General features: G+C 35.0%; 1 protein-coding gene across 3 annotated transcripts in view; it reads left to right on the top strand.

The window, feature by feature from the left end:
- Positions 1 to 12312, top strand: part of Smg6 (Smg6 nonsense mediated mRNA decay factor) — a 323010-nt gene extending 310698 nt beyond the window's left edge. For all 3 annotated transcript variants that reach the window (XM_072531434.1, XM_072531432.1, XM_072531433.1), the window contains 3 exons: positions 7041 to 7346; positions 7592 to 7796; positions 12027 to 12312. In XM_072531434.1, the coding sequence (XP_072387535.1) occupies positions 7041 to 7346; positions 7592 to 7722 (437 nt within the window). In that variant the 3' untranslated portion in view covers positions 7723 to 7796; positions 12027 to 12312. The remainder of the gene's footprint in view (positions 1 to 7040; positions 7347 to 7591; positions 7797 to 12026) is intronic.
- Positions 12313 to 17500: the final 5188 nt, after the last annotated feature.

The raw sequence follows: 17500 nt of genomic DNA, 5'->3' as shown, positions 1-17500 counted from the left end.
TTTGGAAATACTATAAAATACATTGACAACAAGATACTTGTCGAAGTTTTCTAGTAAAAATGATTGTCTTTTATCAGTAAAAATGTATTTAGACATAGAAAAGGTTCTTTCAACGTCTACTGACGTAATTGGACAATATGTATTTAAGTTTTGTCAGTATACTATAAGGCCGTGGTAGATGTTCGTCAGAAGATTAAAGTCACTTCCGCTTTGCGCCTTATGTGATCTGCAACTTTACCCGGAACGTTGCCACACTTAGCCATAAAAGTTTCAATGATACTAATGGACTCCCTTAAACTTAATTGTCCACTCTCTAACGATGTGATTATATCTGGTATAAAGCCAAAATTAACTTTAATAAAAATTAAATCTCTAGCTACACTTGCACTTTGTAACAAGTCCTTACTTTGAACTACACTCTGAGCGTCGTCCTACATGTCCAAAATTAAGTCTTTAACGGCATCAAAATGTTCAGCGTAGAATATAGCCGCGTTAATTCACGTTCCCCATCTGGTAATTACATGTTCTGGTGGTAAACTAACTCCAGGCAGTCTCTCCCTATACATCTGCACTCTTAGAGGGGATTTGATGAATACTTTTTTAACGTTTGAAATTAGCTTATTTACTAAGGGAAATTCTGTTCTCATGGTTTCTGCTATTCGGTTTATCCCGTCCAAAACACATGTAACATGCACCAAATTAGGGCAAAATACTTTAAAGTTCTGTCCTACTTTTACCATATAGGGTGCTGCATCAGATAGAATCACCAACAACTTTTCTTCTGGCATTGAGTTTGGAAGAAAGGAGCTTGAGAGAGACTGCTGTATGAATCTGGATACCGTCACATTATTGGTTTTGCCCAACTGCTTCGAAGCTATTAAGTATGCGTTTGTATAATTATTTTCTTGAAGTGCTTCAATCATCAGATGGGCGATATATCTGCCACAAGCATCGGTACTTTCATCCACAACGATGTAGAAATTTTTCTCGCCAATTGAAGATTTTATTTTCTGAAGAACTGTCTCGTAGACCGAATGAACATTTTTCTTTCTGATGGTCGACTCATTAGGAATGGTTTGGTTGCAATGCCTTTGTAAAAAACTTCTAAAGTTTTTTACAAAGGCTATTTTTAACAAAATATGCATTTTCTTCAACTGACAAACTGACAAAATATGCAAAATTTGCACGTATATGCAATTTGCATATAATCCGCGCTCTAGTCATCAGCTATCGCTCATATACATTTTAGATCCTTCAAAAGCCTGTATAAGATTTTTTTTCAGCTTTTTTTTTAACTGGCCTAATAGTAGAATACAACACAAAGAGCTATTAAATTACCAGAACTACCAACCTAATAAATTTGATATATTAAAATACGAAAACACTTGTTTGTAGAAGGTATCGATCCAGTTTAATTTATAGCATCTATCTATTGTTTTCCCTGTATGCAAGCCTCGGAAGCGATTGAGTCGCGGTGAATGCTTCAAAACCGAATCATTTCAGAGGCACCGCCGTTGGCCAACACCTTTTCGCATACAATATTCCCTGCGAACTACTACATGATACTCGTTGTTGTACTACCATCGATGGGAATGTATAAAATATGCTTTTGTTATCTAGTTATACACAATGCCGCCAACGTACGAACAAAATAGTGCAATTTGTTACATGACTCGAAAGACAAGGCAGGGCCACTGGCTATCATTTGGTTATGTATGTAAATTATTGTAAACTATTTCTGAGTAAGGTTCCTGACAGGTTTTGACTCGGAGGTAGAGTTGATTGTTGGTGTTTAAGTTTAAACAATCAATAGGAATATTTAAAATGCTATAACATATCTGATATTTCATTTCGAGGATTACTTTTGACAGAGAACACCCTACAGCGGATTTACTTATGCATAATATCTATATTATGACTCGTTCTGTTGTATTTTTATCGATATCTTCACTTGTAGACCACCCCGGTAGCGCAGTTAAGAGATTACTAACTTACTGAGTGAGATCCGTAATTTGCGGATCCGAATCCAGTCTGTGAATGCGACTCTTTGTAAAGACAATGAAACCAACTTTACTCAATAACGAGGCATTTAGCCAATACATTATTTTGATTATTCCGTTAATAACTTTGCATTAAGACGAGGAGCCTAATTTTACGTTATCATAGATAAATAGAAAAATGTCAATAATTATATAAATTTATTACATATCTACAAGTATGAGGCGTGTGAGATGTGGGTTTTTCGAAGGATGCTGAAGATCTCTAGGACAGAGCACGTGACCAACAACGAGGTGCTAAGAAGAATGGGTACTGAGAGAGAACTCCTGAATATTGTAAAAAACAGAAAAACGAGTTATCTAGGACATATTTACAGATGAGTAAATTTCCTACGACTTATAATGGAAGGGGCAGTGGAAGGAAGAAGAGGTCCAGTAAGACGAAAATGCTCCTGGTTGAAGAATATAAGAAACTGGACAGGCATGGACACACATTCGATACTAAGAACAGCTCAAGATAGAGAACAATTTGCTGTAGTTATAGCCCATCTTCAGTAATGGAGAAGGCACCTTAAGAAGAAGATTACATATCTAAATAAATATATTGTTCTCTTCTGATTATATAGCATCCTCACTACATTCATCCTTCCTCTCTAATATCCATTAAAATTCGAATACCTACCAACACTCTACAGTCTACACCTTATATAGATATACGCTTCTACGATAACTACACAAGATGAAGACATTGACAGGTTCTATGGTCGTCTTGACTAAACTATTAGAGCTGTTCCCAATCGTGAACTAGTCACAATTCTATGAGATTTTAACGCCAAAGTAGGGTCATCTAACAAAAATATTGAAGGGGTATTCAAGAAAGTGTGATGGGTAACCGTCTTGTGCACAACGTGGTTGTTGGAATGAACCGAGAGATTGATTTCAAAAGGTCAAACTCCTTACCAGAGAGTTTAAACCTCAATCGTGTTCTGTGGTGAATACGAAACGTAACCTTAAGACCGATACTGACGACATATTGGAAACGTGGCGAAACTGTTGTAGTGATTTATATAAAAATAACGAGTAATTACTATTTTAAAGGGAATAAGCCAATAATAAATAAAATAGTAATAACTTTAGGATGCCACACGAAAATAGCTTCAGAACAATATTAAAAAATAACGAGACTTCAGCAGAAAATCTAAGGCCTTCCAATTACTCTAGAGTACCTACTGTCTTACTCTCTGAAGTAAAATAAGCAGTTAAATCGCTAAAGAGGAATAACTCCTCAAACATTGACATAATACCAGGTGAAATACTACATGCAGAAAAAAATGGTACAATGGGCGTAATGTAGAAGAGCGCGAAATTTTCGTGCTATGTTTTCTGTATATTTAAATTTTAAATAATATTTTTAAAATTCTTCTTCTTTCTCTTTATAAGCAATTCTGCTTGTTAATTGGCGGATTACTACCTCTATGGTAGGTTGTCACTCCATCTTTTGCGCGGTTGTCTGATGCTTCTTCTGCCGATTGGTGACTTATTTCTTTCTATTTTTACGACGCGGGTCTCCCCCATTTTGCTTATGTGGTTATTCCGTTCTTTTTTTTTTTCTATTCTGTGTTCATTCATTTATACACTGTGCGTTACATTTTCTTCTTCTGTCTGCACTTACCTTTCGATCTCTCAGCGTATTTCCTGTAATTCTTCTCAGTACTCTCATCTCTGCCGTTTCTAGTAACTTTTACGTTGTCTCTATGTCGGGTCTTGTTTCTGAGGCATATGTCATTATTGGTCTTACATTGGTTCTATTAGATTATTACATATCCATGTAGTGCTAATAAGGCATCCTTCCAGTCTATTTGCATTTGTTTGATCACCTCTTTGTTCAGGTCTCTATAGCTAGACAGTGTAATTCTCAGGTATTTTATTTCCATTACTTGTTCAATACTAATGCCATCAATTTTTATTTCACATCTGGTTGATTCTTTGCTGACTACTATTGTTTTAAAACATAATGACGGTATTAGATTTTTGTTTTGATACAGGGCAGCGACAGCCGCTTATACGTATTTCGACCTCTTTAGGTCTACAGCCACTTATAGTCTATAGCCACTACTCTGGTATATACCGCTCTGAGGAGACCCAAAGAGGTCGAAATGCGTATAAGCGGCTGTCGCTGCCCTGTATGAAAACAAAAATCTAATACCGTCATTATGTTTTATTACTTTACTCCGTTTGGAGTACAAGAAACTGAATTTACTACGAATTTTGACCATGATGAACGGCATGTGGAATGCAGTTTTAAATTCCCTTGCCGAGTAATTTATCAAGCTGTTTGCTTCGCAAGTTTTAGGAAGCACAGTGGTAAAAATTTGAATTCGGTTTCACTAGGTAGAAATCGTTTGATTTCTCTTTTTGTTTTACTATTGTTTTAGTTTTCTGAGATGAGATTGTCATATTACATTCTTTTGCTTTTATGTTAAATCTGTGGACCAGTTTTTGCAGACTATGTTCATCTTGGGCTATCAATATTGCGTCGTCTGTGTAATAGAGTATTTTTATTTCTTTGTTTCTCATTCTGTATCCTCTTCCTTTGTTAAGCTTTTGATGATTTCATTAATGATCAAATTGAAGAGCATGGGGCTCAATGAATCCCCTTATCTTATTTCGCTGCCTATTTCTATAGGTTCTATAAGTTGTCCATCTATTCTAACTTCCATTTTGTTGTTTTGGTAGATGTTTTCGATAGTTTTTATAATATTTAGGGGAACTTCTGTGAGTCAGCGACGGCTCGTGTCCTAAAAAAGTGGTGAAGATGAGGAAAGCTTGCCGGAGTCAAAAGGAGTTTTGGTACCTACGTCGCGCCCAAATCTCATTAAAAATTCTTTTAAAAAAAGTATGAGTTTAGGGCCCTAATAACTCGAAAACAGTTTTTTAGGGCACTTATACTAGATACGATTCATTCTGCTTGCCTGGGGCATTTTAGTTCTAGACCTTGACATTTCATTGAGGGTTTTTTGGCGATTAAAACACCACGCCTGCTAAAACAGGTTATTGAGTTTCGATTCAGCCGCCCACTCTGGGTAATATGCTGATTGCAGCCGACCACTCTGGATCAAACGCTGCAGTGTTTACTGGTTTTGGTCCGCCCCGAGTATTTCATTTCCCCGGTACTAACTCTATCTAGGAGGCATTCCCCTATCCGCCACCTGGGGAGGCGCCCGATGGAGGACCAACAACCTCTCACGGGATGACAGAGAGAGACAGAGAGAGAGAGAGGGGGGACTGAAGTGACAGATGTCATAGAAAAAATTGCACAAGCCAAATGGAGATGGGTTGGTAGCAAGTTTAATTGATAATAGTGGACCAAAAGACTCATAGAATGGAGACCTAGAGAAGATAAAAGACACCGAGGTAGACCACCAAAAAGATGGATGGATGACTTGAGAAAAACAGTGGGAAATTCTATACAGATCGCACAAGATAGAGAACAATGGAAGAATATGGAGGAGACCTATATTCAAAAGTGGATGAAAGAGGTTGTGGAATGATGATGGTGATGATACTAGAACCGAGGGTGAAGAGATACTTAAACAAGAAAAGCAGTATTAGATAGACTAATAGAACTGACTTACATAGTTTTTATAAATCAAGTCGATCCTTCGGTCTTTTAGGGAGGCAGATCTATCAATAATATCCTCGTAGAAAGGATGCTTCTGCATAAGTTCATTCAACAGTTCTTTATGAAGTGCGATAACAGTCAAACTGGATAATCTTGTGAAATAGTGTTTCTTGTAAAAGTTTTTAACCTTCTTAAACACGAAAAACTTCTTTCTACGGATACGCTTGTCGATGGAATTGTCAGAATTAAACAAAACAAATTATAGGCTTCTGCAACAATGTCTTTAATTGGTTGAAACTTTATAACCAATTCTTGCAAATTCACATTTTTGTAATTCTCGTCGGCATAAAGAAGGCAGAGCTCACTTTTAAGTTTTTGATGTTTAGTAAATTGTGTGCCATAAAACTCAAATTAATTTTGAAAAGCGTCGGAAGGGAAGGTCAAACTGTATGACTCAAACTTGGTTACGAATTTTAATTTATCACAATCCTGAAAACGTATATCCATTTCCATTAAAATATGATCATATATTTCAAAAAATAATGTTCTCTATTGAGTAGTAATTGCATACTTGCTCAAACCATCATCGAACCTAAACCTTTTGGAAGTATTAATGACCGTCATTGTGCTTGCTTTTTCAAAAATAGAATTAAAAAATTCTTCATTTCTTTTATCACTTATTAATTGACGAGTTTTCCTTATCTGGTTTAAACAAAAATTAATATCTAGGGATTTTTCTTGAAGAACGTCATATAAAATATCTGTTAAGTATATGAAAAATGTCGCTAAAAACTGTTGCTAAAAATGTGAACTCAAAATCAATTAAATCTCTTAAAAAGCCTTTAGCCAGCTGAACTGATTTGCGGTCTGACTCTTCAGAATTCATTATATTATCCAAAAACTCTTTTAATTCTTTCCAGTCTTCAATAATTACACTGATTAATTTTGAATCAGACGACCATCTTATCTCTGTAATTGTTGGCATACGTCTAGCCGATATAGATGCAAGAGCGTACGATCGTTTTGCTGAAATATGAAAAAACGATGGGATTCCGGTAATAGTTGCAAAAAAAATTCGACATTTTGATATTTTCTTAAAGCTTTGTTGCAAAACAAGATTAAGTCGATGGGCTAGACAATGCACAAAAATTGCTTGTGGGGCATGTGATTTAATTTTTTGTTGAAGTCCATTTAAGTGCCCTGTCATCACACTGGCTCCATCGTAACACTGTCCTACAAGCTTATGTCGGTATTCCACAGGATCTAAAACTGTCTCAGATAATACTACTACATGAATCGATTAACTGATGACTTAGAAAATATCAGATTTGAAATTGGAGGGACAAATAACAATGAATTATCTATATAATGTAGTCAAAACCTGATTTACATTTTTTATAAATCCTTTCTTTTTGTTACAGTTCTAAGTGAATTAGAAGGTCTCTCGAGAGGTGGCAAAGGACTCGCCCCAGACTCGCGAAGTGCTTTGGATCCGCAACACGTAAAGAGAGTAGCAGATTGCGCCAGAGAAGCCTTAGAATTCCTCAAAAATAGACACGCCTCTGTGAAATGCGTCACCACAAAAGGCGCTATCCTTCCGTCCACAAATTTTTCCACAGAAGATGATACTATGTGGGACAATAGCTTTAAAAACGATGATAAGATTTTAACTACGTGTTTAGGTTTATGCAAGGGGCACAAGGAGAATGCACAAGAGATTTCTGAAGGTAAGTGTCCATCTAGTAATTGATTTATAGATTTCTCCAACTCCCGATACCTATATAACCGTCCATGATTCTTTATTTATTTATTAGCTTTATGTTTTACCCAGTGATCAGTACTTTTCTTCCAATCTTCGGGTAACTGAAAAAAAAAAACGTTTTTCTTTTAATATTGCCTGTTAAACTATTAAAATACATACATTGTACGAATGTTCTATATTTTAAAGCTCACGGTCCTTTTTATATTTCAGGAGAACCCCGCCATCTTGTGCGGGAGGTGGTACTTCTGACCGAAGACAGAAACTTAAGGGTGAAAGCCTATGCACGAGACGTTCCCGTTCGGGAACTGCCCGATTTCATGCGTTGGGCCGGACTGGGATGAACCTAATAGAAATAGAATAAAATATGCCAAAGCAGCTGCTCTCTACATCGCATGTAAGGTGCTCCATTAGTCTGGTAAGTTTTATTATATGAGTGTTGAATATTTTTGACCCGGAGAAATAATCAACATAATACGTGTTAAAAAATTCGCAAGATATTTCGTTGACTGTTTTATAAGTGTAGCTATAATATAATTATCAAATGTAGCGCAGAGTAGAATATTTTGGAATACCGTTTGAATTTCTAAAAATGACTTTACTGTTTTTTTTTTAATACAAATTCCGAAATCATCACGAATAGATAGAATAACTATTTGTAATGAACTGTTATATGTTATTTACATTACGAGCCCCTTCCAATATCAGTTGGCCCAACGTTAGATTGCTAAGAAAATTAAATTTTAGAGTACAAGAATAAAAACGCAGCGTAAATTTTAGAAGTTTTAATGCATTGAACAATTTTTTTGAATTTCCTAATTATAGCAAATATTTTATAACGCAATGAAAACTATTGATTAAACAGAATAATAATAAATTTAAAAAGAGGAAAAATATATAGTATTAACAAAAAAAATGTGAAAGTTTACCACTGAGTTACATCCCCTTTATTTTTAATGGCATCCACAACTTTTCGAGGCATAGTTTTTACCAAGTTCTGACAAAATTCTAATGTAAACGAATCCCATATTTCTTGCAATTTTTCCGTCAATTCGTTGACGGACCTGGCAGGATGTTTTCTCAAAGGTTTTTTTATTTTTCACCACAAATTCTCTATCGGGGACAAGTCGGGACTGTTAGAAACCCATTCCGGAAGTGGTATGCCATAGTCTTCAATCCATTTTAAACTCTTTTTGATGACAACCTCTGCCGTCCTGTTGGAAGACAAAATCTTTCGCTGATGTTAAACAGTGTTCCATAATCGGTAAAAGAGATTCTTGTAAAATATTCAAATATTTGTCCGTGTTTACTGTTTATCTCATCGATAAAATCTAACTTTTCCACACCTTTAGACGACATGCTGTCCCAGATCATGACAGATGCATGAAATTTGACTTTTCTCTTCAGATAGTCGGGATGAAAAGCTTCATTTCGCGAATGACGCGACTCCTACTGTCTCCAACACACACTTTAAATCTAGACTCATCACTCCATTGTATTGAATCCCATTGCGAGTCCAATCTTTATGCTCTTTTGACCATCTGAGTCCATTTTTCATTTTTTGTAATGTTAGAAGTGGCTTTTCCTTAGCTTAAAATACAATGAAAGTTATTAAAAATAATTCGTACTAATTTTTTCAACTATAAAACTTACTCTATAAGCACCAAATCCTAATTTGTGGGCCTCTCGATGACATATTGATCTAGAAATGTGTCTTCCAGTAACGTCACTCCATGAAACACTTAACTCCATATAATTTGCTCGTCGATTTTTCACTATAATGCGTCTTAATGCCCTTCGATCTGCTTCGTTTTGTTTTCTACTACAAAATACATTTGACATTAAATGACAATATTATTGTTTTGATGTCATTTTTTCATAGCTACCTCTGAATTTAACGTAATTATGAAAAAATCAACGTATGTTGACATAATTAAGTGAATGCATAGCCAGGGTTTGGTGAATTTTTTTTTATTGTTGAAAATAAACAAAAAACCATAAGGGTAATGTTTTTAATAAATATTAATAAAAATGCCATATAAATTAATATGGGAACTTATAAAAACTTGCAGAGTAAAGTAATCGACTTCAATTGCAAATTCCATAGGTGAGTCAACTGATATGGGAAGGGGCTCGTATATTATTTTGTTACCCTAAAAATTTATTGAAAAAAGTTACAAAGGGAGGTTATTATGAAATAATCGTCTAATATGGAATAGGTGATTTAAACCCATAAATAATCAATGATATTGTATAAAACGTAACTTATTTTCAACTCTTTAAACCATATTTAGCTTTAAAGCCTCTATAAATCATAGATATAATCTTCTTTTTCTTCTCCTGAACAGTCAAGGCTAGCCCACAAAGATCTTGAATCCAAATTTTCCCCGTTAATATTCGGAAAATTTACAGAAACTCAGCATATTTCGTTGGTGCCTCCGAAGAGAATATCTGAAGCGGGCAGGATTTCCCTAACACCGTCTTAGTGTAGCCGAATAAATATTTCGGCCGGGTACAAGTAATTAGGTATAATTACTTCGGATTATTCCTTCGACTTTTTGGTATATTTTCATTAAGCGGTGGTTCTTTTTGTTGTGGGTATTTAAATAAAGTACTTCTTTCTCAGTAGAAATGTATTTCAATTATAAACAGTATACCTTTAAATTGTTTGATAGATAATAAGAAATATTATCACTTATTGTTAACACGTGATCGTATGATTCACCGTGCGGCAGTTGAAACTTAAGAGCGGTGTGTCTTCTCGGGTCGGCAGTTGAACGTAAAAAGAAAGAAATTCTCTCCTTGCAATCTTTCGCAGAGTCAAATTTTGGACCGCGCGATGTTGCAGCGAGGGGTAAGGCGTGAGAGCACTGTTGCCAGTTTGGATTAAGTCCGAACAATATCTCTTAATAACTTTTCGGCGAAGACAATAATTATTTGGCAAGTGTCCGCGAAATTAATTAGTTTCAGTTGTGTGTCATCGAAAAGAACTATACATATTTCAGTGGTTGCTTTAACAAATCACGTGAAGTACTTTGTATAATGTCCATAACTGCAATGAGCTATTTTCGTGAACAGTATGAACACCCCGTGATTAAAAATTCCAACGTGTTTGAGAAGATTTTGGCAACCTGAAATCAACCACCTCATCCAAAATGTTTGTTCTTTGAGGAGACGAAGTAAAGAATGAACACAAATCAGATAAATTAGAAAAAAATATCCTAACCTGCATATTGATAAAACATGCACTTGTCATAATTAAATTCGTTTGGTGTGCATAGAAATGAACGTAATTTGCAAGAGGATATGTCTCCTTCCTTTTGCACGCCATTTAATCCACCACTCATAACAGAAGCGCCATCATAACTTTAAGCAATTAAGTTGTTCGGAGTATGTTTTAATAAGGGATTTAAAACATTTAAAATGCATTCAGCGATGGCATCATGTCCGTCCAGTACATAAAATCTCCCAAAATCTCTCGACTGCTCGTCCTTTACACAAATATCGGAAAACTATAACTAATTGAAATTCACCAGCAACGTCTGTCGTTTCATCGGCAATCACTGCAACATAAGGAGAATTTTCAATGTCTTTCGTAATTTCCTCGTCATCCTAACATCCAACATGCACTCATGAAGTTCATTTTGGGTTGTTTTTGAGGAACCTTTAAAAGATTTGAAACTTTGAATATTAATCTTTAAGTCGTTGCCCAATTCGGCGCTAAAATTGACTAGCTCCTTAAACATTGCTCTGTTTTCTGAATTTTAGGTTTCGTCGTGACCTCTAAGAGCTAACTCAAAAGCTTCACCAAACCTTATACAATTTATGATTTGATTCGAGACATATCGATTCTTATCCACCTGTTCATTGTGTTTAATTAGAGTATCACGATAAGCTGAATTTAATTGGCTTTTTATATTTAACTCACCAAGCATTGAAAAACTAAAAACATTTATGGACACTTTAGATTTTTCATGGGATTTCATTTTCTCTCACATATGAACAAGATCATCGGTGCCTCAGTTTGACTCGTCTCGTCACCTCCAAACAAAACGCATACAAAACAAAACAGTTTATTAGTTTGTTCGCAACCACACAACCACCTATTTTTATCATAAATAGTTTTATTAAACTTACGACAGCGAAGTTTTTGTCCACTGCCACTTTTTAAATCGGGTAAAGGCCGACCGAGTTATCTAAAACTTCTATCTCGATATATCGTGCCTGGCTGGAGTAGTCTCATTTTAACGTATTATTAAATATATAATACAGCTCTATCTCTGTCACTCACATAGGATGCTCGTAAAATCTTTCTCTTCTCATAGGAGCCACTGTGATATTAGCACCAGCAGATTATCCGGTCCGCAGTGGGTTGCTAGCATCGGTTGTCAGAATTGCATTGCGCACACAGTTGCTAGATTTCATATTAACAGGCATTCAGATGTTTTAAAGATAAAAAATATGTTTCTGCATAGTTAGCAAGGTAGTGCCATGGCGGCTCTATGGCACTACCTCACGGGTCGCCATTATCCACGGACTCGCGGATCATCCGCTCGCAGATGAACATTAGTTGATTGTAATTATACTTTTAAAACCTCTAACGAAACATCTTGCAAACAACGTTATTTACTTTTTCTATCTCTTTCAGGTGACGTCGCGTTGTGTTAAGAACAAATTTGAGTATCACAAAAATATAATAAAAAAGGAACGAAAAAAATTACATCACGTATTCAGTTTTTTTTTTTCGGGTTGTGTCACTGCATTCCTCTTTTACTCGGTCTACTTGATTTTTTATTTTATGTAGTTTACAGGGCGATTCAAAAATGTGAAAAAGATAGCCTCACAGATTGTTGAATGAATATATACAAATTATACATATATATTAAAATAATTATTATGTAAATTATGAAGTGTAATAAAGTATTATTTTATTTTGTGGTACTGTAATTTTTATGATATATCAAATAGTGACAATTATCAATTTTAAGCACTATATGTTTGTTGTATTAATATTTTTATGAATTATCATCATTATAAGTGGCTCGACAGTCCGTTGTGGATCTTGGCCTGCTCACAAAGAAGTCGCCACTTCTGTCGATTTCTAACAACTGCCTTCCATCTTCTGACCTTTGGAATCTGTCGGTCTTCTTCCACATGATCAACCCATCTCATTCGTGGTCGTTCTCTACTTCTTGTGCCCTCTGGTTTTGAAAAAGATTTCAGGGACTCTATTGTCTTTGGATTTTAGGATGGCGTTGACACTTCTTCTCTTGTTGGATCTTCACTGTGTAGTTGACGTTGCAGATTTTGTTGATTGTATATGTTGTAACTTCCTTCAATATCGTTTATATTTAGATGTTCGCTGAAATGTTGTTCCCATATTTTAAGAACTGAGTTTTCATCATGTAGAATTTCACCGTTAGTGTCTTTACAAATTTTTAATCTTGGTTTAAATTCTCGATGGCTATTATTCAAGGATTTGTAGTATTTCCTCGTTTCATTTTTATCGAATAAACTTTGTATCTCATTGAGAATATTCTGTTCGTATTCCCTCTTCTTACGTCGATGGATACGTTTTTCCTCTCTTTTAAGACCTCTACACTTCTTTTTTTCTCCGTGTACCAATATCCAATATTTATGAATATGAAATGTATTTCTTGCTATCTTCATTGTCATCAGTGGTACTGATGGAACTACAGTTCCAGTTTAATCTCCACCTTCCCTAGTCTAGTGGTTTCGTTCTGGTCGTGTTTTGCTGGTGGTTTTTGTTCAAATATTTAAACTCTTTTACTTGGGTAACTAATGAATACTCACCAATCATTCCTTTAAATCTCCTGTCAATGTTTGCTCACAAAATATTTTGTTACGCTCTCCTGAGATTTAATATAAAATAACTTAGTCCGTGTTCCTGTGTTTCAAGATCTTAAATTCTTTAATTCACGGGTTTTAGTCAATCATAGACAATGGTGGATAAGTATAGCCGAGTATGTCCTCTATATAATCGTGCTCGCGCTTACTTGTCTGTAATCGCCGATTATGAAAAGAGACCATATTGGTTGTAGAAAGATGTAACTAGGATGCATGCTGCATAAAACAGTTCATGTCTATTTTTATTTCGTGTTATATCTTGTGTTCTCCCCTAAATATACCCACAGAGGCGACGAAAGAGAAAATATTGGATACACGTGTTATGGTAGCCCCTTACGCTTCTAGAGTTGTAAATATAGATTAATAGCTTTCTGCTCTAGCTTTCTTATCACAATATACCTAATTCTTGACTAAATGAGAGATGCTATGACATTCAAAATATAAGAACACATTTAGAAAAATACACAACTTACATATTTGAATACACTACAATTTAAATACACTACAAATAGTTGTCGCTATTTGATATGAAATAGTAATTTTTGTATTTCCCTGTACATTGTCTTATGTGCCATTCTCCTTTATAGGTAATTCATTGAATTTTATACAAAAAAATTGTGAAAACTCTAATTGTAGAGAATAATTTTAAATGTTTTAGTGTCGGGAATTGAGGAAGATTTTTTACAAATTTGGGATATACAAATCAAAACTTTAATGGTATTTTTTTTTAAATATGTTATTAAAATTAGAATATTAAGGATTTTTTAGAGTGAAGAATAATGTTATTTGTTATAAAGCATCTAATGCCATAATATTGCTGCGAATTTTGATTTTAGACAAAAATACTAGCCGTTTTGGAAGTTCTACTAATGTGGGCTTCAGATCTTTATGCATTTTAGATCTTCGGGGAAAATGTCAATTTTATATCATATTTGGAAATATTTACGGATATAGGCTTCAAGTCTTTGTGTTTGTGTTTAATTTTATGTGTAGTATATCGTTTTTAAGTATATGATATGCCTGTCACTCAATTTTCGACCAATTCCATGTTCGCGTTAGCTAGTAGCAGTTTTGTATGTTTTCTTTTTTTAGATTTTTTTATCTAAATGTCAACTACTTTTTGTACAACATTATATCTTCTGCATAGTTTCTTGAGATAATCACTTCTTTTATGCTATCTTTTCAACTCCTACGTGATATAGTCCAGTCGTCAGAGAAATGACTCCTAAAAATCATAAGAATAAGCTGAATTTTGCAGAGAATATCAATTTTGAGACAACAAAAAAGATGCAAAGAAGTTTACCACTTTAACTTCCGGGCCTCCTTCTAAAACCCCCCTTGTAAGGGGGTAAAAACGCAAAAAAATGGATTTACCAACAATCTGTACGCCGCAGAAAAAAATGTTTTAAATAAAAAATGTAGCCGAGATGCTTAAAGTGACCGGCGCTTCTGAATGTCAGTTCCGCGCGCGAAATCAATGTCAAATAAAATTTGTATCAACTCGACAGTAAAAAATTGACATCTTTTGATCAGAGTGTCCCATCGACAAAAATCGAAATGCACTTTAAAGGTGTATTTTTGTATTTTGTCGCAAATGAAGTAAGTTTCTATCTTCTTTACGTGCCATCTCCTCGACGAACTTTGGCAATCATCTCTACTATTCTAACTTTTACTACTGCTTCGGACACTAGAGCCCGAAAGAGTTTGTGATGGGTAGCTCTTTCGGGGCGACAGACTCAGTAAAACACAGGTTTGAAATAAAAATAAATCTATTAATTTAGTATATCTACAATAAATAAAAATAAAAAGGAATTCTACGTTGTATACTTATACAATGAATAAAACTAAAACGAATTCTACGTCCCCGTCTGGATCCCGCGATGAACGAAGTCCTCGGCGAACGTCTATAAAAGAAAAGAAATTAATTAGTACTAATAAGAAACGAAATGGGGGAAATCGATCGCGCGCAGATTTATACTCGCTTTCGCTTCAATTCAGCGAAAGCTCCGAATACGCTCGCAAACAAAATATTTAGCTGTGCAGACCCATGGCAATGTTCAATACACAATACCGACGGGTTCCGCTCGGCTAAGGACAGAGTATGATCCTCAATACGGAAATCTCTCCGTCCCGGTTGGTTCTGTGCAGATCCACGGTAATGCTCAATACGCAATACCGATGGGTTCCGCTAGGTTAGGGACAGAGTATGATCCTCAATACGGAAATCTCTCTGTCCGGAATGGCTCGCAGGTTCACTACACCGGCGAGTCAGGGAGCCTAGAGCGCTAGCTACAAGACTATCTAATTCCGCTATTCACACGCCTTAAATAGCCGTTCTGAATCCCACTACGCCGTCACGTTGTAGAAGTGGATGCGCAAATATTGACACTCCCACGGTTCGACCTGTTAAACGATCAGAGCATCGTTACAAGTTCAGTTGAGCTGCATCCAAACCATTCTCTGAGGTTTCTCAGCCAGGGCATTCTTCTTTTATCCGGTACCTCCCTGCTGTTCTCTATTCTACTTAGTACTTCTTGCTTGGTTATTCTGTCTGTCCAGGAGATTCTCAGCATTCTTCGACATACATAACACTTTAGTACTCGTTATCTATTATTTAGGCTGGGGTTTCTACAACATAATATTTGTTTCATATTATTGAATGCACTTCTAGCCTTTTCTATTCTAATTCTAAATTTGCCCCTAAATAGTTATAATTCTGAACTCGATCTATCGTCTTATTATTTACGTGTAGATTGATGTATCTAATATTTTTCTTTGATATAACTATGCATTTTGTTTTCTTTATGAAGTGACAGACCGAATTCTTCACTTGCTGCAACAACCTTATCAATTGTTTGTAGATCTGTAATATTTTCTGCTATTAGTATTGTATCATCAGCATATCTAATTTCACGTGTGGGTATGCCATTTATTTTTATGCCTGCTACTTCATCTAATGCTTTTTTGAATATTTCCTCTGAGTATGCATTTAACAGTGATGGCGGCAAAGACACAGCCCTGTCTAAAACCTCTTTTGATTTTTATTTTATTAGTTTTTAAATTTTTTATTCTTATGACAGCTTCTTGTTCATAATACAGATTATTTTTTATTCTTATATCCCGTGTGTCGATGTTCTTTGTTCTCAGTAGTTTTATTAACGGATTATGTTTCACTGTATCGAATGCCTTGTTATAATCTAGGAAGCAGACCTAATATATACCTGTTCTGTATATGATATTAAATAATTCGACAATAACATGTATATTGCAGTCGGCGATAAGTTGCAATATTTCTGTCGGTCTTTGGTCTGGTCCTACTGCTTTCCCAGTTTTCATTTCTTTAATTGTGTGTTTTACTTCACTTTCTGTTATTTCTGGTCCAGTCTCTTCAACGAAATATTCGTTATCTATTTTGTCTCGTTTGTCGTTAAACATCTGTTCTATATAGTTTGCCCATACCATCAATTTGTTTTCTGTATCCATTACTGTGTCTCCCTTTTCATCAACTTGTATATTTTGTTTGTATTCTGGTCTTCTAGTTAATTCTTTTATTTTCCTGTGTAAATTAAAGCTGTCATATTTATTTTGTAGCATTTCTATTTCATCACATTTTTCTTTTAACCAATTTTCTTTTGCTATTCGAATTTGTCTCCGTATTGCGTTTTCTGTTTGCTGGTACAATGATTTATTTTTGTTCTTATATACTCTTCTTTTGTACATCAAGTTTAGTATTTCGTCCGTCATCCAATCTTTTTTCTTTTCTTTGGTTTTGCGTAGATATTTTTTTGAAGGTTCTATTAAGTCAGCCTTTAGTTTTTCCCAGTTTTTGTTGATGTTTTCTTCATTGCATTCCCCTTCAATCTGTATGGTGTTTAGACGTTCATTTATTTTTTCTTTGATATTTTCTTTGATTTCTGGATCTCTTAGTGCATTTATATCAGTTCTTTCTTCTGTTACTGTCTTCTCTATTCTTTTCATTTTAATTTCATGTGCTACTAAGAGATTATGGTTAGATGCTATATCTGCTCCATGTTGTGTTTTGTGTTGTGTTGTGTACAAATGTCTATTAGATAATTCAAAGAACGTGTTTGTAACAATCAGATTATTATCTTGGCAGAATTGTATTAACCTATCTCCTCTTTGATTTCTATTACCTAATCCAAAATTTCCCACTACGTTGCTTGTGCTACCCTTTTCAATTTTGGCATTCAGGTCTGCCATTATTATTGTGACGTCACGTACTTTGGTAGTTCT

Source organism: Diabrotica undecimpunctata, chromosome 5 (genome assembly GCF_040954645.1).
Source record: "Diabrotica undecimpunctata isolate CICGRU chromosome 5, icDiaUnde3, whole genome shotgun sequence".
NCBI classification, from domain to species: domain Eukaryota; kingdom Metazoa; phylum Arthropoda; class Insecta; order Coleoptera; family Chrysomelidae; genus Diabrotica; species Diabrotica undecimpunctata.
This window is presented reverse-complemented; position numbering and strand designations above follow the sequence as displayed.